Source organism: Episyrphus balteatus, chromosome 3, assembly GCF_945859705.1.
Source record: "Episyrphus balteatus chromosome 3, idEpiBalt1.1, whole genome shotgun sequence".
In the NCBI taxonomy this organism is placed as follows: domain Eukaryota; kingdom Metazoa; phylum Arthropoda; class Insecta; order Diptera; family Syrphidae; genus Episyrphus; species Episyrphus balteatus.
In genome coordinates, this window is record NC_079136.1 from 5384293 (window position 1) to 5409464 (window position 25172).

The 25172-nt window shown below is 30.5% G+C and overlaps 1 protein-coding gene across 1 annotated transcript in view; it reads left to right on the forward strand.

Annotated features, from left to right (window-relative positions):
• Positions 1-6557: 6557 nt before the first annotated feature.
• LOC129913938 (protein hedgehog) overlaps positions 6558-25172 on the forward strand; it is a 47217-nt gene continuing 28602 nt past the window's right edge. The window contains exon 1 of the mRNA XM_055992939.1: positions 6558-6981. Coding sequence (XP_055848914.1) covers positions 6637-6981 — 345 coding nt within the window. The 5' untranslated portion in view covers positions 6558-6636. The remainder of the gene's footprint in view (positions 6982-25172) is intronic.

Genomic DNA, 25172 nt, shown 5'->3' on the forward strand with positions numbered 1-25172 from the left:
TATTTTCTTAAACCGCATAATGCAAGAGTAGGTAGGGATCAAGTTCATACAATATGGCCATATTTCACATTATTTTAAAGTATTTTAATACAATACGAAACAACCTCGTTTATTTGCTTAAACTGATTTATGTTTGCGAACAAAGACTTTGGATATACGGCTTTGTTCAAATTTGCAACTGCAAATAAAAATTAAAAGTTTTTATAAAATGTTAAATTTTGAAAAAAAAAAATCTTTTCGTACCATTTTTGGATACTTTTCTTTATTTTTAATTAAAACATTTTTGTTATCTAAAATTTAAACGATATTTATAAATAAAATGTTCAAATAAACTCAAAAGGTAAAAAGGCATATTTTGATCGCAAATGCAAGAAAATGTGGTTTTGGGATAGTTCCAATGATTTTTCTATTTTACCATTTGAAATAAAATACATATTTGGTTCCAAGATTCTAAAACTAGAAGAATGTAGCTTTTACATGCTTTTTATTTTGTCATGATATAGTCAAGCTATGCATTCGTACAAAAAAAAAGTTGAGATAACAATCAGACATGGGATTACTATAGCCCTATTCCACTGGAGGTGGTAGTCTGCTAATAGTAGATTTTTTGTTTAATCTAGTACTATCATCTACCTACTCATGCTCTTCTTCCCGAGTGGATACGATTTGTATTGAATTCGTTGAAAGTGCGTTCCATTGAAAATCGCTAGTAAACTACTAGTAGTACTTTGCCACCTCCCAAACAGCTAAATGGATCTACCGAGTAACATCAAACTTGGTATGTAGCATTTTTTTGCAGAATCTCCATAGGGGTTTTTAGAACTAATTTTTTTTTATCAAAAATAACGATACCTGTCATAAACCAATTTCGGAAATGTTTCATTTTCTCGAAAACGGTACCAGTGATTTTGTTTAAAAAAATTAGGTATATAATAGTTTTTGGGCAATCATGGACATTTTTATGAAACTCGAGTATTAAATTTAGCCGAGCTTTAGCCTTTAACCTGAGTATTAAATTGTTTATATTGGTTGAGAGAAATATGTATAATTCAGTAAATATTTAAGTGAACCTTTAATTTGATTATTGGTAAGGCTCGTAGAAAATCAAATTTACTAATGATAAGCTTTGGTGAATTATAGTAATAATAGCCTAATAGTAAGTGAATGTACATATAAGCGTGGTCGAATGTCCGGTATTCGACCGAATCATTATTCGCAGCATCTCTAGTTGGTACCGTTAAAAAATTTCAATTTTTCCTCCTTGGAATCAAAAATTAAAAAAAAGTTTGAGCCAAAACGACTTATTGGTTTGAGCTCTTACCTGATTTAAATTATTACGTTGAGTTTTTCTTAACGTTTTTCTTTTTTTCTTTAAGGGCCATTAGCTGAAACGAACCTTAAATAATTCATGTTGAACATAAACTTTTAGGCTCTATTTTTACTTCGGCGTAAACTGTTACATAAGGATTTATGTATGTTGTAATTAAATGCTTAAGTTTCGATTCAGCAAAAAAAGGCTCTAATTGTTACGCATTTCATAATATTCCAAAACAAAATATAATATAAAAAAAATAGCAATCTCTGTGGGTATACGAACTCAGAAAGCAAAATTAAACAGCAATCACCTTGTCACCTACGCTAATAGGACTATTGAAACAAGGGTAACTTTCATGCCCTAAAAGCTATAATGTGCCTAGGATATACAACAATAATATTTAATTTTGTTCAAATTCTCGTCGTTAATAAAAAAATTCTTGTTTTTAGTTTCGAGTTACTATGGATACATTTATAATGTCAACTAACTTTTCAATATTTTTGTTTGATATTTGTGTAATTTTGTATGTATGAGTAAAATTTCCTTATTTTATTTTTTCATTTATAGGATGTCGATGTGTCGATACGATTTATTTTTGTTTGATATTTGTTTTATGTTTTATGTGTGAGTAAAATTTCCTTATTTTTTTTTCTATTATAGGATGTCGACGTGTCGATACAATTTATTTTTATTTGATATTTGTTTTGTTACGTTTGTATTTGTAAAATTTCCTTTTTTAAAAACAAATTTTTGGAAAAATAATTTTCTAAGACAAGCCCCATTCTCTCTGGGGATTTTTTAGTACATCTGATTGCCGAAAAAAATAAAATTGTGTGGCGCTAGAAACTATCGGTGTCACTTCTATATATAATTATTCAATGGTTTTGCGTTGAAGAAGAAAATTTTAAAATCAAAGTAGAACATCGTTAGTTTTAAGTGGTTTGCCGTTATAAAAGATCTTTAAATTAAAGTTGTTTCAACTTTGAAAAAAAGCATCAATTTATTAAAAAAAAATAGAAAAAATTGGCATCCACTGGGGATCGAACCTACAACTCTTGGATCTGTAGGCGAATGCTTTACTAACGTGTTACCTCACTGTTGGAAATAAGGGTGATTTGATTACGTTGTTTAAATTTTAATTTAAAGATATATCATGTTAGTTTTTTCAACATTAAATCAATGTTGAAAATATTACATTTTACGATGCGTTTTTTCCCTCAGTATACAAGTTTGAAACCCAAATTTGGATCAAATTGTTTACAAATCACGGTAACATTGTGGTTTATCTTGGTAACGCAGTGGTGTTTAAAGTTAGAAAGCTGATTTTTGGTAATAAACTATTAAAAATATTTAATTGAAATTAATTTTTCTGTGATTTAACTTCATACATAGGAGACTGACGTTCTTCCCATAGTTTCAAATAGGAATACCAGAGAGCTTAATTATATGATTTTTCAGATAAAACTGAAATTTGCAGTAAAGTAAGTAACTCAGTTGTTTGGTTTTGATGACTTTGTGTTTAAACTGTGTCATAAATATAGAAATATCATTCCAAACATATCGGTGCAAATGTTATTTTATAATAGATTAAAGTATAACCATTCTGTGTCAACTAAAATATATGAAAATATATTGATAAAAATGTCCACATTTTTTTTAAAATTCACTGTCAAAAGGGACAACTTTTTAGGCATAGTATTTTGGCCCTTATATAGAGCCAGCTCTTTAAATCTTGAAGTAAACTAACAAAAGTGGTTTATTTCGTGCATTTTATTTCAATGAGTTTGAGTTCCGCATTAAAATGATGGTTTGCGCGAAAATCAGGAGTCACTTCCGTTGAACCACAGCTGTGAGGTTTGTTCTTAACTTCATGAAAATCTTGGGTAAAATCACAATGTCGCGTCATTAAAATCACTGGTTTCCACGATAAACGGATCATTCCGAAAACATCCCGAATTACTTTTGAAAAAATACATAATCTCTACACTTTAAGAATGGGCTGCTGCTCTACGTTTGTGTTTTTTTTTTTCTAAAATCATCTTCTAATCGCGTATTGCTTTGGCAAACTTTTCGGTAGCCGGAAAAAAAAATAAATCATGGAACGTGTCGTTTAAAGCACGGGTTGGCCACTAAAACCAAGGGTAGGGTTAGTTCGGTTAAATTAATGATTTGGTTGCCCCCTTAAAAACACGAGATTCCTCTTTAAAAGTCACGGTTTCCACCCGAATCTTTGCTGTATTTTCGCCAGTGAAACACGGATAGCTTTGGTAAATCGCTGGTTTTTTTTGTTAACCCATGGGTTTTCCAAGTAAAATCACCTCAACTTACGTATTAGGGGGGATTTTCTCATACATAGTATTGGCAAAAGGCGCAGATGTCTATTACTAGTTCATGGGCGGCGAACTTGCTGTTTTAGTCTAGAATTTTGAATGAACATTTTTTTTACAGACATTTTTGCAAGACATCAGAAAGTCGTCATGGAAAAATCTTTTTGATTTCTATGGGATGATCAGATCGGTCCCCAAATTTGCCGCCCTAGGCTCCAGCCTACTCAGCCTTCTGGTAAATCCGCCTCTGGTTGAAGTTAAAGTTTGAAAGCTTCAAGGTCTCATTGGATATACGCACGGGTGGCACTAATCAGATTCCCTGGAAAATTTTTGGATCAAAATATAGTGAGATCATATTGTTCAAAATATCTCGAATTAATGAAGTACTTTGTCAAAGCGGGTAAGGGACCAATAACTAATGGGGAATCTATACGATAACACTATTAGTTGCAGTTGGGGCTATATGGCTATGAGTGAGAACCGATAAACTCCTATTCTCCAGAACCTACAATCCTTTTTTTTTTTTTATAAAGTGGTGTGTTAGTAGAAGTCTGGTATTGTCACTATAAAACATCTCCTTGACTTTTTTGAAATTTGGCAAATAGAATTATGTTTAATCAAAACGATCCAGTTTACAAATTCCAATTTTTGGTAACCTGATACATAAAGTTTTAGTGTCGGAAGAGTTGTAAAATGCTAAAGAAAGCAAATTCTCCTGCGATATCGCTGTACTTCTCCCGAAATTCTTTAATTTTGTATAACACATGAATTCTTCTAAAGCAAGGGGAGAGATACCGGGAAACCTTAACGTTTTGCTTCCAGAAGTAGGTTATTGTGAATTTCAGTTCGGGAACAGCAGTTAAAAACCGTTAAAACTTATTATTAGTAATAGATTGTAAAAACGGTTTCCTTAGAAATTGTTGTATTTCAATTATTATCGTAAATCTTTGTACCCTGCGCTAGAAAGTTGAAAGATTCGGCATGTCAAAGTATTTTGTTTATTTATTATTCCAGGAACAAGTCTTCAGTATTCAGTAGAAACGCAGAAAATTGTGTCGAAATTGTAAAAGAACGAAGAATTCACGTATATCCATAGAAAAGCGTCCAACTTTTGCTTCTTTGTCTAAGGAGTAATTTGAAACAATAATGATAAAAGCTTATCCAATCTCCAATGCAATAACAGATTTTACCTACCTTCATTTAAAAATTACTTACGACTTCCGGAATATTAAAGGTCAACATTCCTGATGCGCATCCTCCATCTTATTCACCAAATGACCATAGTTACACAATGGCTACTTTCAAGCTATACACAAGCTTATATACAGAAACCTATACTTACTCAAAACCTGGACTTCGATGATAAATCCATTAACAATTTCGATGTTCCATGTTCATTGATTCCTTCTTATTTAATAAAAAACGAAAAGAAGAAACCAGTCAAAAAAAAACCTGATCCTGCCTTTAAAGGGCACATCAACATTTACTCTCCGGACAAAACAAAAATTTTGTATTAATTTTAAATTTAATAAAACAACACTCCGTATGACAAAAACCGATTCAGGGCTAAGGAGTCTCTAAAGAATAAGAAAAAAAAAAACCTCAAAATCACTTATCATCACCAAGTGTCTCAGGTAAACAACAACGAGCAAAAGAGACCAATAAACCAATTAACAGCGAATGACACAGTAATAAGCCTCATTATCCACCACACCAAACCAACTAAATATACATACCTATATGATTTGAGTGTGCAAAAGTCGATGACGACCATGTCTTGTCTTGAAACCTTTTCTCTCTCTCATATAATGCTTATACATGGCCGCGTGCAAAACTCGCTTAAAAACTTGCAGTTACTGTCGACAAAAAAGAATAAAACATCTACAAAGCGCAACTGCACGCATATAAAAAAAAAACAAGAATCCTACAAAACCAGATACAAAGCTTCCAGCTTCCATCTTCAATCTTCCAAATTCCAGTATCGTTTTTCTTATTGTCTTACTGCTGCTTGTCTTCTTCATATATTTACTCGTATAAAGTCCAATTTCATTCACAAACTATCTTCCATATAAATACAAATGCCACGCCTCCAGCTCACCAATACCAATTCGTTAAAAAAGACGAAAACAATACCAATTTGAATGGAGGAATAACACACTTAACGCATTATTAAGACTTTCGTTAAGTTTATCTAAAAGAAGAGAGAAGAGTAAAGAGATCAGCTCTATATTTGTTAGGAAAGTTGTCTATCTCTCTTACTCTGTCTGTTGTTGATCGTGCAGCGGTGTTTTTAACTCCAGGTAAACGATTTGCTTACTGCTAGGAAAAAGATAAGGTGTGTAAAGGGGAAATTAACGAAAGGTATACAAAAACTCACACACACTTAAACTCATCGAAACCATTATAAACACCGTTTGTTGTTGGTGTTGCTTGCTTTTGTGCTTACCCCATGAGCATGACTTGCCTGGCAGATAGAGGCTATATAGCAAAGATTGGCACCCTTGCAGACACAATGTGAACGACGATATGTCATTTGTCAATCAGTTGTAATGCTGGGCGCGAGCGAGGTTTAAACACACGCAAAACAACACCACACCACGAGAGACACGCAGGACATTTTTATTTATCCCTCTGCTCTTAAGAAACGCATTCTATTGGAATAGCGCAAGTTAGCGAAGAAGTACACGAATTACGGTAATTCTTTCTTTCTTTCGTCGGACACTTTATGGTGTTTGAAATTAAATTTTTCGCGCGGTTAAGGGAAATTTTAAAATTTCTTTTATAATAAGGAGTTACCGTTATTTATAAAACTTAAATCTAACCAAATTAGTGAATTAGTGTGAAGAAATATAAAAGGGAGAAATAATGTGCATATAACGGTGATTTAAAAAAAATTCAGATAAAGTGTCAAGGGTTTTATTTTTTTTTAACAAAGAAGAAAAAAAGAATTAATTTTTTTGTTTAACAAAACAAATATATAAATAAATAAATAAAATGCAACAAATGAGTAAAATATCACAAAAATCTAGCACGATGCTACTGCCATCTAGTAAACACATCCTTGCCATTTTAATTTTAGTGACAATATTCACAACATCAGTGCATGCGTGCGGACCGGGTCGGGGTATCGGTGGACCCCGGAAAAATCGTAAGCTCACTCCGCTTGTATTTAAACAACATGTGCCGAATATGTCGGAAAATACGTTAGGAGCGTCGGGCTTAAATGAGGGCCGAATAAATCGCGACGATGCGAAATTTAAGGATCTAGTACCAAATTACAATAGGGATATTATATTTAAGGATGAAGAAGGTACTGGCGCTGATCGTGTTATGACACAGGTAAGTTTCAAAGTTCGCAAGATTCTAATAAAATGATAAACAAAAAAAAAAAGTTGTTAATCGGGTGGGAATCGATTTTTGAATTGATTATTTATCGATTTTTTTTAAATCAAAGTGGAGTAGTCTAGTCTAGATTTGTTTGATTTGACAATTGGAAATGTGTTGGGTGAAATATAATTTAGATGGTAATTTTTTTTTGCCGTTAATCTAATTTGAATCATCAGAAAGATAGTATAGATACATGATTCTATTTCAGTGAATCAGAGTATTCCCCTATCTAACATCACAAAGATGATTTAAATTTTTAAATTTAATTTGTGAATTTAATTTAATTTATTTGTCAAGTGGTGTGTTTACAAACAAAATGTAGGTATTGCACAATCTTTGTTTTGTTTATCTTTCTAGCTTTTATAATATCGTTTATTTATTAGAAGGAAATACCCTACATTCGTGTGGCGGTATTTTAATGATTTTATAGCGTGAATTAATATCTAGATACTTTGTTCTATTTTAATGAATATTTTGAATAACAATGTTATCGAATTTTATATGTTATCGGATGGAGACTTTTAATTTCTAGTTAAAGTTATAATTTGCTTCGAGTTAATAATGCTTTTTTATGATTTTAAATTAAAAACAAACTAGTCATTGATTAAATTGATTTGAAAAGGGCGAATGTGTTAGGTAATGAATTGTAAGGCAATTATTCAAGACATGGTTTTAAAGGGTGTTTTTTCGTCTAGTTGATACAATTAAGAAGAGTCAATCAGTTGATATCTAAGAAATACATATAAAACCAATTCTTCTCCCATTTTCCTCGATCATAGCGTTGGAGGTTTTTGAATAATGGAATGCGAGGAAATTGATGATCACATGAATTTATTTAAATTTTTGCTCAAATCTAAATCTAATACATCTTAACAATTTTATACAATTTGAACAAAGTTTTCTGAATGACTGATTCAAAAAAAAAAAAAAATTGTAAATAGATACATCGAAAATATTGTTAAAAAAAATTTTATAAAAGTTAAGTCTAGATATTATAATTAATTAATATGGGAAAGTTTGTTTTATTTCAGAATTTTATAACTTTTTAACGTTTCATCAAAAAGGCTTATGTAGGTATAAAAGAAATTTTTGGATAAACCACTACGTTTCGAAGTTATGCAATCTTAAAATATAAAATGTAATTTTTCTCATTAATTGACAAAATTATAAGGGTTTTCAAAAATTAATGTCGAATTTTTTGTATTCTAAGGTTTTTGGGTTTCACAGATCCTATTTTTTTAATTGTCAAATTCCTATTACTATCGTATTTGAATTTTTAAATTAATTCAAATTATTTTTATTTTAACAAAAAAATTATTTTTAATTTACTTTTTTTGTCATTTTATTTTTTTAAATTTAATAAGAGTTTTTTTGTAGTTCTTGATATAATAATAATTAAATAATAATATTTGCTTGTGAAACTCAGATTAAACTTAAATAACTATAAAAATAAAAAAATATTATTTTATAAACTTTAATAATTCGAAACATTTCTTCGTATTTAGGCTGGAAATACATTTTTTGATTGATTTTTTTTTATTGGCAAAAATGTCTCACAGAAAAACTACTGAAATGCCGAAAATCTTTGAACATTCAAGTGATAATTTCATATCTTTTGGGATTGAAATAAGTTTATTCTTGTCTTAGAGCAGGTAACTCGTATTCTGCTACCTAGAAGTTTCAAATAAAAATCTTTACAATCATAGCCAAACTAAAAATTTAAAATTTTTTAAAAGTTTAATAAAATGACTAAGGCCCAATTTATTCACTCTCAATTAAATTTAAAGCCGCCGCAGACAATTTTTTTTTTTTTTCAAAACATTCACATAATTTTTTCAACATGTTGTGCACTTTAATGCATTTTCACAACTAAGAATATGTATTATTCAATAATAAATTTTACAACTTTGTAAAGTAAATATGATGGATTTCAAGTCTTTCAAAATAAAAAAAATATTGATCTTAAATTAATAAAATTTTCTAAATTGTCAATTTTCAATAAAACTATTATTTATTTAGCTCTTACAATTTAATAATTATTTTAACTTTTTAAATATGATAAATTGATATTATTTTAAAACGAAAGCCAATGTTATTATTACAATGTGTATCAACAGAAGTGTTTTTTTCTAGATAAGTGATTACAAAATGTAGTACAAGTGAAATAAAAGTTTTTGATATAAGATTATTTTACCCGTGATTTCTCATTTAAGTGAAGTTTTAAAAATATAACATACCTTTTACAGATTTCAAATCTTGAGAGCTGAAAATATTCAGTGAAACAAATTGAAAAAAAAAAAAAAACTTTGAGTTGTTGAGATGATATGAACATTTTTAAGTTGAATAAACAGTAGTGGTCCCAAGTGTCCGCCCTTAGGCATTCCAGTAAATTTAAAGATTTGCTATGTATACAAGGCTGTGAATACTTTCTTGTAAAGAGATTTGCAGGCTTAATTAATTCCATGAAACAATCCATCCGCAGTCAAAGATTTCTTTAAAAAAAAAAGTAAATCAAAAGTCTAATTGTATTGATTAAAATTTCTTTTTAAATTAATAATGTTCAACACCAAAATAAGATAAAATTCTTTAATACGATAAGTTTGTTGCTTTTAATAAATCAATTTAAGTCTTCGATTCAAGATACCAATAAATTGCATCCTTCTCCAAAAAAAAAAAAATTAAAAAAAAACAGCCAAAATAAGACCTTAAGTTTCTAGAACAAATTGCGTATTGCAAACTCTTCGTCGTTAATGAATCATAATAATCAATTTCAAATTCATATCAGTTCAATTATTACTTACTAATTGAAATTTTAATTTACAAGGTCTAATAAAGCTTTCAACATTACTATTGTTATTTTTATGATAAAAAAAAGGTAATGACGCTTAGATTTAACAACTTAATCATACAAGTGACAAAGCAAATTAAAATAATTACTAAATGTTGACTAACAAAAAGTGTGACAAGGACTTTCAAAACTTATAGGAAGAAGTCATACGTCTATATGTTTCATTATCAGTACAGTGATTCCGCATAAATTTATAATAATACCTTTAATCCCTCTGATTAAAACCCTAATTAGAAATTTTTGTCGATCACGTAACTGTTATCAATCTACTACTTATTTGTTTTTACGTGCGAATAGATAAGTTATAATAAATTCTTCAAAATAAAAAAAAAATATGACTGATAACAAAAAGAACCTTATTTTTAGACCCCTCAGAATTAATAACAATATCATTCTGTTAATGAGTTGTTATATTTTTTTTGTACCAAGACCAATCGATTGAATAATTTTAATAATACTCATCATGGTTTTTTGATAAAGTTTTTGGAAAAAGTCTGATGAATATGGAAAAACTAAAAAATGAATGAATATCTTCGAAAGAATTGAAAACAAAACAAAAATCGAAAGTAAAGTGGAATTAAAAAAAAAATAGTTCATATAAATATTCCAATAGTGATTAATTGAGATCAACTTGACAACGACAATAGAAAGACCAATATCGACCACTACATAACGTTTGTTGGTTTGGCAGCGTGCAACAAATTCCATTGGATTTTATTGATAACACGGTTGATTGAACGTATAGCTCATTTTGTTGTCGTTGTTGGGGTTTTCTGTGTTGCTTCGTGTGTCTTATCATTTCGATGGATAGCGATAAGAACGACACGACGAGAATGGGTTTAAAAATTTTCTTTTAGCTCGTGTTTTTTTAAGCTTGTTGGTGGGCTAAAAAAGGTAAGGGGGAGACAGTTTAAGACTTGGGGCATATTTGTTGTGGGGCAAGATATAAAATGCATTATTTTTTAAATCAGTAAGTACTTATAACTTTTGTTTAAATATTTACCTCGATGTGATAATACGTGTGTTGCTTTGGGACAGCAGCGTGTTACCAGCATTAATAGCATGGAGTTAAAAGATCAGACAAATCGATAAGACACCACTCCATGTCAAGTGGAGAGGGGAGCTTAAGCTTGATTAGGTACGTGATTCTTAGAAGAAAAATAGTTGAATAAAGCAATGTAATACATCATAGATAGATTGCGCCAGGGGGAAGTTGTCTTATCGGCGGAAAAAAAAAAAACTAAGCTAGATTAATATTTACTAAATGGAATTTATTAAAACAAATTATTGACTGAGAAATAAAGGAAATCAAGGTTTTAGTTCGGTTACCCAAAATCGTTTTTAAGCCACACGAAAAGTCTTTTCTTCAATTGAACGAAGAATTCGTTTCACCGTTTTTTCTCGCTAATAAGTTTTTAACGTGAAACAAAAATTATACCAAACATTTCTCCACTTCAATACGAAAATTTTATTACCAAACACTCCTAGAGTAATGTTATTAAAAGCGGTGAAAAATATGTATAAATTTTCATCTATTTATTTTGCACATCACTGTTTTTGAGGCTGATGCACTTATTCACATACCTTCCCACTTTATCTATTAAATCGACATCATAAAATATGAATAATACTACAAGAAAAGTGTGCCCGCTATGCCATGTGACATTTGTTGGTGGTTATAAAATCTATATTAATGTAGATAAAATCCAATAAACTGATACGATTTATTACTTTAAAGATCAAACGTGAACATCAATGACTAAGTTTTGAAGATTTATTTGATCGAAAATGAAAAATTGTTGTACATATGCGAAATTTCTAGTTTTTTTTTATAATTTCCTTTTTTTCAATATAATAGAAGAATTATTAGTTTTTATTTTTATGAATTAAACGTGTTTTTGTAATAAATTGTTGTATCATTGATAAAAAAATTATTAAAATTTTTATTTAAATTTAATTTTTCTTTGGAATTTTTTTAATTATTTTTCCTAGAATTTGATCAAAATCAGTGAATAAACATGAACTATTAAGAGATGATAAGTTATCGTGATGTTATTATTCAAAAACAAACCACTCAAGTAAGTCTACAACAGAACTCGATTAATCTAGAAAAACGGCGCCCAGCAAAAGATTTTTTGATTAAATTTTTGTTGATTTCCTGTTGGTTTTAAACGTAATTTCTGGCTACAACTCGACCAGGTTTTGAAGAACTCCTTGTTTAAGTCTTGTGATATTTGTGGGTTTCATATTTAATAACACTTTAAATGGCGCCCAACGTGATTTCATTGTCCATCTTTTATTGCAAATGGTAATCTTATCCTCCCCGAATTCAAACTTTGGTGGAAATCATCTTCAGCAAAATCACTCAACTACACAAGGAGTCCTGGCTTTTTTATTAATGAAAGAATTATTTTTTACTTAAGATTTACTCAAAATGGCGCCCAACGTGAAACCTTTTTATTTAATTGTCTGTGATTCCGAATAACATTTCGGAGGATAACAACAATAGAATAGAAAAAAAAAACAAAGTACTTTTCTCTACTCGTTATTCTGCCTGTACTGAAAATGGCGCCCAACGTGATGTTTTTGGTTTCGATTAAATAAGAGTTGGGTGGATAAAATCGACAAAAAATATATATTTGACGGACCGTGTCACCTCTAGAACCATTATAAAAAACTCTAAAGATAAAAAATCGTTAGATACTTGTACTGAAAATGGCGCCCAACGTGAATTTTTTTAAATTGCCTTTGATTTTGCACGACAGTTAAATATCGAAAAGCATTTCTATTTTGCAAACAAAAGTCTTCCGATGACTAATTTTAAAGAATTCAATCCCTTTGATGTCATTCCGAAAAAAAAACCGAAAATAAAAAAAAACCAAACACGATCCCTCATTGATCCCTCAAGGCATTCAGAGAATCTTATCTCAAAAAGCTGTGATATTTAAGCGCCTCTGTGTTAATACCATGGTGTCGTGACACTGGTGTTTTTATTCTTCAAATTAATAATCATAATGAATTTCATATCAATAAAATTTAATAAAAAAAATTAAGAATCTCAAGGTGGAGAGATAAAGATAAAATAAATAAAAGGAGACCTCCTTTTTTTAATGGAACCCTTATCTTGTGTGAAATTTTGGACTGCTCCAGTCACCCGAATGCTGTCCCCAGATAATCCTTTGGTTTGGTTTGTTTCTTCTTTTTAATTCTAAGTGATTTCACTTTTTGTTTTCTTCAGTGATTATTTGATGGGGATTTGGATATGGATGCCAAAGAAAGGTGACCGACAATAATGATTCTGATGAAGATGATGATGATTACTGACCATCATCTTCCATCCAGACTCCATTCCAGAAGTATTATAATGTTAAACATCGCACAAAACATTTCATCAATATAACAAATAAGAAATGTGTAATTCGATCTTTTGGATATGAATGTGTGTTGTTTTGGTACACTTCACAACATTAACAGCCTCCAATTCCATTTGATTCCGGGGACAGGGCGGGGATATTAGGGTAGAAAATTAATTCGGGCGAGTAGGGATTTCTTCACTTTAATGTTGAGAAGGATCATCGTCATCATCGTCATATTCTGACGTTCGTCTTCGTGTCTTCATGTCTCTTCTGGTAACCTCAACCCAACCAACGATACAACAACACTTTCATCATCAAGAGACTTCTTTGAGGCTTGAAAGATGGTGATGGTGGCGGCGTGGATGGATTGGCGTGGCGGCTTGGTTTTGAATGATGTCATGTTGGATTTGTGGTTTTGTCTTGATTTACTAGAAATGTGCATGGGGCCGTGGGAACAGCGCAAATAATATCTTTGCGCAAAACTATCACATCTATCACATTTCGATCAAAAAGAGTCAAAGGGAGACGATATAAAGACACACACTGTCACAGAGTTGGGCGATACAACATGAGGAAAAATATTGGTATTGATTTTTGCGCAAATGCTAGAGAGATATCGAATTCGATAAAAATTCCGCGTGTGATATTGATATCACCACGGGTCTGTGTAAATTAATCCTTAACGTTGATTAGCGACACGAACTGGCAAAATATATATTCATTTATTTATTTTTTCAGCAGTTTGTGGGGAAAAAATTGGCACAAATATCAAGTTTCATACAAAAAAAATCATGTCCTAAATGGTTAAGAGGAATATGTTGTAAGAAGATTGTGGGTTTTTCTATTTATGCTTGGTGGCCTGGAATTTCACATGAGATAGATTTTTTTTTCTTATAGCTATAAACAGTGAAGTTTAGTTGAATTTTCTTAAATGGCGCCCAATTGAAAACTAACAAGATTGAAAAGAGCAAAAGCTGTATTATTTTTTCTATTTGTGACTTATAAAAAACTTCTATAGATAAGAAAAATTATAAATTTTGAAAACACAAAACTGTTTTTTAAACAATGTTTTTTTAAGTGGCGCCCAACTGAAGATCCAAATTCAATTATTCTTAAATACCAAAGTACAACATTTGATACAGTATTAACTTAAACATAACTTAAGCAAATATCAGGAAAATATTAAGAAACAAATTACTTCTGCGGGCTTGAAAATTAATCCAACAGTCAAATATCAGAAAATTTTTATATCACAGCGTATTTATTAAATGGCGCCCAACAATTGATATTAATGCAAATAAATTACTAAAATAATTTTCGATTGGTATGATTAGATCATCGGAGTTTTATGATAGTAAATTATAAAAACAAATTAGTCGAATAAATTAAAGAAGCAAAACAATGATTAATTTGTTTAACCAAATTTTAACTGTTAAACACTGAATCAAACATAAAACAATAGCAAGTCAATAAATCATTAGTTAATTTATGTATTTTTGATGAAATTAATTTTGACCAATGTAGCAATTTGTCAATATTCCTTTCACTTTGCCAAAATAAACTAATAAAATTATTGTAACATTCAAATTGTGTTTTGACCAAAACAAATTAAAATTATATTAAAAATGAACCAATTTATTAATTGTGTTGTCAAATTTTAATAGCGTTGGACTTAATAAGACTTTATTCAAGGTTGGTGGATGAAGAAGAAACTTTCAAATACAAAACAAACATACAAATAAAGTTGTTATCTAATTTATTGATATCAATTACACCAACGCTTTTTCCGACTAAACAATAATTCAATTGTTATTTTGGAGCATAAAATGATTTGTAATTTATAAACGTTAAAATGCTTTTGACTGGGTTTAGTTAAGTTGTCAAAAATTTGACTTGAAATATCTGTTTTTGAAAAAAAAAAAAAAACAATTTGACAATCAAGCTGTCAAAGTCAGTAACTCAGCTGTCAAAAATTTTCTGCAAATTTGAGAAAAGTGGCTTTATTAAAACTTCCCCACCACAGACCCTTAAAATGAATGGGTTGTCATTTCTGGTGACCGTTTTCATGTCATGAATAAGAGTGGCGCTATTAGCTGTCATCTAAACAGTAAAAAATAAACTAGAAAATTTCTTCAAGTGTCAAGTAGCATCATTGTCATTATCATCACTGACATCTTACAAGTCCAAACACCATCCCCAGCGAGTTCATCTTCGTGATTGCGTCATCTGTCTTGATGGTGTTCCAATATAATAAAAGGGACAAATTGAGGAACGTGACGTAAAGAAAAAAAAAAACTGACTGACAAAACCAAATCACAAGAATACAAAAAAGTAACACAAACAAATTATAAAACGACGACGGGATTAAGGAAGGAATTTACCTGATCTCCTCTGGACATTGGACTGCATTATGTTCTAATTAATTACACGAATTAATCTAGACTGACAGTAAGTGGACACAAGGTCTCATGCGCATGATGTATATCTCCTCTCCGTCGCTTGCAACAAACTCAGAAAGATATATAAAATACTGCAAATGATGATGATTGTATGGTAGCCGCATTTGAGAATATACATGAATTTGTTTGTTTGTTTGTATAGTTTTGATATGTTTGACTGCTGGGCATATTGTTAGTGTCACTCTGTTTTCTTGTCCGGCGGCGTCAAAAAATAAAGCTCAATTTTACTGTCCAAAAGGTGCCTCCTGCACATTGAATGTGTCCTCTTGAATTCATTTATCAATTAATCATGAAATGTGAAAAAAGGTGAGTAATTGACTACAAGTTTAAAAGTTGAACCAGAGATGGTGGCGTGCCAGAATCTACACCCTCACAAATTGATTTTTTTGATGTTATTTGTTGCAAAGTTAATTTTTTTGGGATCGACCTTTTTCGTTTGTTATATTATTAATCACTCAGTTTCTGTCATAACAAACACACATAATTATGTTCTTTTTTTTACCCAGTGACGAAGTGGTAAAGGAAGAGCCTTAAGGCCTAGTGCACACATGCGTTTTTTTACGCAAACCCCAGCCATTTGATGAAAAAGGAATCATACCCAAGTACGGTAACGCTGCGTCAATGTAACCACTCGTATGGTAACGCTGACGGAAAAAAAGCATTCCAGTTGCCCAAAACACCACATCGTCATCACAGCGTTACGGCACGATTTATTACATGTATCGTTAGATTGACGCAGCGTTACTGCACTTGTGCATGATTAATGTAGGGTCAAATGGCTGCGTTACTCGTCGAAAAAACGCATATCTGCACCTGGTCTAAATGTAACCACTTGTGCGGTGAAAAAAATCAAATCACCACATCGTCACCACAGCGTTACGGCACGATTGGGTACATTTATCAGTAGATTGATGCAGCGTTACCTCACTTTTGTATGATTCCCGTAGCATCAAACGCTCAAAAAAATACCATCACAAAAGGTGCTCTCTTGTTCACTTCCCAGTTAAATTAAGGCCCCTTTAATAGTCCTAATCCACCCCTGACAGCAAAATAACTACAAAAAAAAACCTGATATCAATAGCATATCATTAAAATCTCAAATGAGTGCGAAATGGATTCACCTATAAATTATGCCAACAAACCGCTCGCTGCCGCCACGGCTTTACCACCGTCATATACTTGGCCACCATCGACCGCTCAGCTAATGCCGTTGTTAATTTGGTCGCGGTGGTTTTTGTATCTTTCATTGTTCTTAGCAAAAAAAAAAATCAATAAAATTAAAGAATATCTTAAACAAACCACTAAAACTCTCTCTCTCGTGTAAATAAAAATAATCGTTTTATTGAGGATTTTTGATCCTTTTTAATTTCGGCTTTTCGCTGATTTTATGATCTGGTTATGGAACGCTTTAGCGTTTTATTGCTTAAATTGCCCGTCGCTGATTGCAGAATATTTTTAACCTCAACAATTTCTATACCTGTTTCTCTCTTAAAACATATCTTTTATTCACAAGAACAGACTCGATTGAAAATTTCGATGCGTGAAAATTGTTAAACTATTGAATGTTTTGGTATCAGTGTCGTCACACTATAAACACTTTAGCTATAGTTCGATATAGCTTTTTCTTATATAAACAGAGGCTATTATGACCAATTTGGTTAGGTGCGCTCTCCATGACATCAAAACATTACAATCTTTACCCAAAAACACACACACAAAAACGATATACAATATGAGGGTGTTCTATTGTACCACAATGTCCTTGTCTTTAAATTTATGATACATAATTTGACACACAACGACAATGAGACACCAACGAAAAACACACCGGTCTGTGATTTTGAGATAGAAATGCTGCTGCAATAAGAAACACGCGGTAGCCTTACCTTCAAGGACGAATTCTCTTTCATTAAAAATTATAAATTGCTTTGCGACATAGAAGAAGAAATTGTTCCAGCTACTACTTAGTAGTAATAAGGCGTATCGTACTTTTTTTTGGGATAATATTATTCGAAGAAAAAGAAAAAAAAAGACGAGGAGTGTTTTATATGCGATGCGATGACCTTGACTCAGAATTGTTTGATTTTACGATGCCAGAAGCAAGGTCATACCGAAATTTAGCTACTTTTTCTAATATATTTTTGCTAAGGGAAATAAGAAAACTATAACTGCGAGTGTTGTGATTGACAGTAGCAAGGACATTTTTTGTTTTGTCGCACTAAATCAATATAAAAAAAATAATATTGATTTCCAGTGGCGCGTGTCTTTTATGTTTGATTTCACTTCAAATAATGAAAACAACTGTCAATAAAGTTGTTTGTTTTGTTTAATGGCCAGAGCAAGGTTATATTGCTGACTTTGATGACTACTGAGTTATAATAAAAACAATATATTGGTTTGGTACATATACGGAAATAGAATTCCATATTGTTGACTATGTATTTACATTATCAGACGATGCTTATTAATAGCTTCGCAATTTATTGCAAGCAACACTGTCAATACTTTGAAAACTTTATTGTATCAGTTGTGTATTGTCAACACCTACGCTTTAAATTCCTAAGTACTCACTTTGGACCAAGGCACTCCTAGATCTGAGAGAGATTGCCACCTGAACATTTGTAATTCTTTGTTTTCGCAAATACTAATATTACAAAATTAAACATTAAAATTTGCGAACTTTGTATACATTCGCATTTGCGAATGATTCGCTAGACCTACTTAATCAATTTGCAAATTGTTTCGTTAACCATGCGAATACTTCGTAAATCTGGGGTCGAATCACCGCACACGATTACAATCATACGTTAGCGTTTTGACTATTGCTCTCTCTATTTAATCAGTAGAAAAAGATAGGGACACATAGCAACGATACGTTAACGAACGTATGCTGTAATTCGATCCCTGATATTAAAATTTTCAAGAATCAGGATACGTTTGTAAAGATATTGCGAGAGTTAAAATTTAGATGCTATTTGAAGAAAAATGGTTTCGCACACAATGCGAACACTTCGCAAATTGAGTTCCAGCATTTTGGAGTACTTAAATCCTAAAAAATATATGTATTTTCTTAATATTAAATGTGAACTTTGTGAAGAAGTGATTTCGCAAGATTGCGAAAATGGCAAATATGATTATTTTTGATTTGTTTGTTATCGTTCATTTTAAGTTTTAGATATCATCAGAAAAAAAAACAACTCGTGCATTTCTATGCCAAAAATTTTAAAACTTAAAAACACTAAAACACTTGAACAATCTAGTTAAGAAGCAATTTGTTATATATTTCGAATACCTCTCAAGATTTTTGACGCCATATCCTCTCTTTTGATGATTTTGCTATACAAAAAATAGATAATCTTAATCAAAGTCTAATCTTAATCACTCTAAATTCACGTGGTTAAAAACCTCAAGTCTGGAATGCATGCGTTCGAAATCTACTATACTTTAAAACAAAACAAAAAAACTAAATTAAAAAGTAACAATCAACTTGATTTGTGTTAATTAATCTGTCAAATAATAAATTATGACTGACTTAGATGACATCACAAATCCACACGACACTACTTGACAAATCAATAAGAAGAACAATAATTAGAGATGTCATTTGTTGATATTATACAAAAAAAAAAAAAACATTTGCCAATAATCACAAAAATAAATCTGTAGTTCATGATCAACAATTTTGTACTTTTCTTAACAATTGCGTGCTATTTCAATATTTGAGTATCTTATCAGCCAAAATTAACAAAAATGGAAAACCCCTGATTCTGATAATTTGATGACTTATGTATGATCAAGTAAGATCGATCGAATAGATTCAATTGTTTGTGGGAAGTTTTAGTTTTTTTTCGCAAGTCATTTATTTGATTAATTTCCGTAAGGTAAAAGTGATTTCTAACTATCAATAAATGACTTATTTAAAACTTAATATTTTCACACATCTATAAATTTAATGAGAATTTAAAATAATTTTATCTGCTTATTGATTAAACAAATTTTGACATGTGGGTTTTACTAAGAATTAATGCTTTTAAGTGAGTTTTGCAAACAAATTATCATTATTTTGCATGACAATAAAAGTTTGACTTGTTTTCTTAGTAAAATTCAAACAATTGATGGTTCCGAAGTTAAAATGTTAAGATAAAACTTATGACATAATAAGTCTCGTGTATAATCAACACTTTTCATTTCATCGGAATTGCGAATGTTCTAATTGAATTTGATAATTTCTTAAATAAATATTTATGATTGCTTTATTCCTGGGAACATTATGAACAATAAACTAATAAAAATAAAATTTTTCCATTAAAATTCTAACTTTGAATAAATTAATGAATTTTCGCAACGTTAATTTCACTTTTAAGGCCTCGCCACGAAAAGTGTGTTTTTTACAATGCGATGGGATTTTCATACTTTGCGCTATGATTATTTCAATGCGACGGCCTTACCATTGCAAAGAAGCATTATTTTTAATAGTTTGCGAACATTTGCGAAGGGGAATAACTATTTGCGAAACACCTCCCAGATGAAATCAGAACTTTTTAAAGCATCAAGATGAATAGAATATTTCCAAGTAAATTAAAAAAGAAGGGAATCTACGGCTAAATAGCAAATGGTTGCATATAAATAGTTTTGCAAGTCATGCGAATACTTCGCACTATCAAAATATAAAAATAAGCAGATTTTCAAACAATACGTCTCTCTATATGGAGATGGACCCCCTACAAAGGTGAACGAATATAAAATTGTATTCATACTAAATTTGCATATTCAATCTGTCAAACAGTAAGCTGTTGTAAGATCACAATCGAGTTAATTTAAATTTTTATCTTTTTTCAATCTTATTCCCAACATCGCACTAAAATACCAATTTATTTCAAATAAAAAAATAATTATGTAAAAATATAATGTATAATCTATTTAGCATAAACTAGTTAATTAATATTAAAATTAATCAAAGTGGGTGACCAATCTTGTCGAAAGTCTGAAATAAGTTGAAAGATTATGGGAAAATGGGATAAGATTGGGTACCTATATCTTTTTTTTTTTCATTTAAATCAAATAACAATAGAATTCCAATAGTCCAAAGCAAATAAAATTAATCTTACAAAATTTCATCAAAAAATCACCCAAATTAAATTCCATCAAAACAAAATCAAATAAAAAAAAAAATAACAACAAAAAATAATTTGATCTGTTGCAAGGCCAAATTGAGCAACGCATATTGTTCTTCTTCCTATATACACTCTCCACAAGGACAACAAAAAAAAAATTCAAGAACATAACAAAAAAAAAAACAAGAACATAAATCCCTAAGTCGATATTCATTACCGGATACCACTTTGCGACTCTAATTGTTGTTCAACCACACAGTCCAAAAAACCGCCACCCTCGGGAAATTATTGCGCGTTCTTCTCTGCTCACCATAGGTATGTATATTGTATAATGTACTCGACCAAACCAGAGTATAAGGGTAATCTGATATGTTGCACCTGTTATGGTTATCCCGGTTATTACGAATTATACGAAATAACGCAACCAACCCCTAACCATCAATCAAGACACGATGACGACCATGAAAATACTTGTCTCTCTCTCCTCTATCGCCTATATCAGTCCGTTCGTTGATCAGTAATTACTTGGTGTAATTCATTCATAATTGGGAATCACAAGGATAAAGAACAAAAAAAAAAACAAGGTATCAGATTCGCAAGTGGTGCTGTTCTGCGTTCTGCGATGGATATCTAGTGCGCGGTAGTTGATATTAGTAGCACTAATGGTTGTAGTAGGTAGGTAGTAGATATTATGTAAAGACCTCCCGAAGTTAGATCGATTAAATTCAATTTTATTATAAGCTGTTTGTTCGAGTATGTTCTTACAGTGAGGTGAAAAAAGTGTTTGTCAAACATTTTCGAAGTTTTAAAATTTGTGTACGAAATTCTTGATCATTTCGCATTGATTTCACTTTTAAAATTTTCATTAAAAAAAATGCAATGAAGAAAAATGTTTGCGAAGAAAAGCAATTCAAATTTGAATAAATGCGAAAGCTTCGCATTTCATAAAAAAGACTTGCTTCTCAAGAAAAATATGTCTAAAGAAAAATATTTGCAACCGTCTTTTGTTTTGTTATTGTAGATCAACTTACAATAAATAAAACCACTTGCAAATCATAGAATGCGAAATTGCATAAAGTTTTTCTTTCAATACAAAAAATTGTCTGAATTCCAGTGAGCAAATACAAACAATTATACAAAGTACCATTTGCGAAAGATCAATGTTTTTGTTGTTTGCAAATGCGAAGTCAAATTCGTGTTAATTCTGAAGTTAAATAAGTTTGGTTTGAATTTTTCAACATTGCCTTTCATCATGACAAAAACGAAACACTCGAAATGAGAATACGAGCTTCGCAAAATAAGCTATAATTTCGCAAATATAATTCTTCTTGTTGAATTTTAAATGTTTGCGAAAAGTTTCCATGTTATAACTTCTGGAAAAACTTTAGTAAGAATAAAGATGTGCTTTGTAAAACTATGTCATACTCTTTAATTTAAAAAAAAAGAAAAAAAATATCTAAAAGTGCGAATTTCGCAAGGGGAAAATTTTGCAAATAGTACTTTCGTGGCTTTTTTTGCAATTTCTTACTTCATGCGTTGTGAAATGTTATATTTAGCATAACCAAAATCAATTGAATATTTCTTAAATGTGAATAACTTATGAATTAGTTGCGAAATAACATAAACTGCATTTGCATTGCTTGCGAAACAAATAAAAGCAAAGTGAATTTTTATGCAAACACAATATGCCAAAAAATATCAAATGCCTGAAAATAGTTTTGAAATTTGGTTGGCAAAATACTGCGAAATAGAGGTTGCGAATAGGCAAAACAAATGCGAAACAAGTTTGCGAGTGTTTTTTACTTTTTCTTCTGTTACACGTTCATGCAATATTTCTGATTTAAATATAAAAGATTAAAAAAATCGTTGTTAAAGAACAACAAACTTTTCACAGTACTGTAGAAATCACTTCTACAAGAAGAGCCACTTTATTTCCTGATACTTGAATTCGAGTATATTCTTCTTTACTATGTTTTTTTTTTTGTTTTTGTTATTTTCTTTAATTTTTTTGCACACTTTTCGAATCAATTTAATCGACTGACTAAACAAGTGACATCGATGATGTCGATAAAAGAGACAATAGAGGGAAATCGATATCTCATATCCTTTGTGGCTGTGATTTTTATCGAAAAGGGAAATCTTACAACTGAGGAAGTGGCCTATTCCAACGTCAAAGTCGACCACAAAAAATAAAATAAAATAAAATAAAAAAAAAAATACCAAAAACAAAACCAAACCAAGTCGATAACATAGCTCTAGTAACTTTCAAACACACCCAACCCATATTGAAAACTGATTTTTATAAAAATTAAATAAAAAAAAGACATATAGTACGTCAAGTAGAGAGATACATTAACACTATAAATGTCGTCGTCGTCGGTCGGTTCCGTTTCGTGTGTGTAAGACGATCGTTTCAAAGGAACTTAAAACCTTCTCATATAAAAAAAAAAGGTATAACTACGACCGACGGAATAACAACCAAGACCATAACATGTAAAGAAGTCTCATAAGAATGTGACCAAATCGAATGTGGAAAAGGAATAAAAACAAAACAAAAAAAATCAATCAGCAATGTCATTGATCGATTGGAGACGCTTTTGTAGGGCAGTAAGTCTTTATTTTGCATCCGCTTCTAGATCAATTGCGTGGGTTTAAAAATGATGATGATGATGAATCTCAAAAATAGATAACCTGAGCTCTCTAAATCATTGAAATTTTATTCCCTCCTTTACATTTAAAGGTTATAAATTATTTGGTTTTTTTGTTTTGTTTTATTAATCAAAACAATGTGTCAAGTTTATCTAAATCGTGTGTCTCGATGAATGCTATCGATAGATTGATTTTTGTTTTTTTTTTCCGATATTTTTTTGAATGTCAAAGTAATTTATCTGACTCACTGTAGGTATTTGTTGATGTTTGCATAATTTATTAATATTTTTATGAGCCAGATTGAAAGTGTTAAAAAATTTGTTTTATGATTTATAATTATTTTGCTAAGAATTTATGACTTTTGGATGTGTTATTTATTAGATGGTTTTAATGGGCGGTTTATAAGTTTGGTTTTGATTCTTCAAAATAAAAATAATCAATTTATAGATTTTAAATACTTTTCTTTACAAATTGGGATTTATATTACTCAAAGAAGGTTCAAAATGGTTGCTTAATCAAAGAATTAATACAAAAAGTGAGAAATAGAATAGGCCCTAGTACTCAACCTTAGGGTACTCTTAATATAAAAACGTTGTATTGGTAACATAAAGTTCATTTTTTACTTATTGCGTTAAACTTTTAAGTGAGGAAAGCTACAAAATCTGCTTTCAAATATCAGTCAGTGCTGTCAACAGTAAATTACTCCTAAAGTTCTTACCATTTAGAACTTCATACCATCACGTGTCATTTACTTGATTGATTTAATTTTTTTTTTAAATGTGAAATCGAATTTCTCTGACTCACTGTTAATATTTTTGACGTTATTATAATTTACTAGCCGACCTGCCCGTTGCATAGCGCTTCGCTGCTATGGTTATGAGTGCAATCAAATAGTGTTTTATGTATTATAGTGTTTTATGTATATAGTTGAATGTTGGTTAGATTGTTTGTATGTTTGTTTATTTGTTTGATTGTTTGATTGTTTGTTTGATTATTTGTTTGATTGTGTTTGATTGTATGTTTGATTGTTTAGTTTGTTTGATTGATTGTTTGTTTGATTGTTTGTTTGTTTGATTGTTTGTTTGATTGTTTGTTTGATTGTTTGTTTGATTGTTTGTTTGATTGTTTGTTTGATTGTTCGTTTGTTGTAAGTGTTTTGTTGTTTGGTTGTATAATGATTTAATTGTTGGGTTGCCTCTTGTTTTTTGTCTGTCGATTGTTAATTGTTGTTTATTCTCTGATGTTCATTGTTTCATGTTTATTGTTAGGTGTTTGTTTTTTGTTATTAAGTTGTTTGGTTGGTTATTGGGGTGTTTGGTTGTTTGTTGGTCCTTGTTTGTTGTTTGGTGCTTGTTACTTCTTTTTGTTTTTGTTGTACACATGAATACATTTAATCATTTAAAAAACTACTTCTTGGACACGTTATAGGAATAAGGGCGGGGTTAAAGTTTTAGTGGGGTTAACAGTAAAGTGGGTTTGAGTTTGTTTATATGCAAAGTTTATTATAACTTAAACAATATTATGTATTTTGATGATCAAGTATCAACTTTTGAATCTACAAAATTTTATTATAGGTAAATCTCCTGTTTCAATTATCTCTCATGCTTTCTATTGACGGAACATAATATTGATTTCTGATTGTATGATAATTATCTCAGGATATTGAATATGAAATTAATAGAAATTTTACACAGTCATAGTTTATTTAATTACCTAT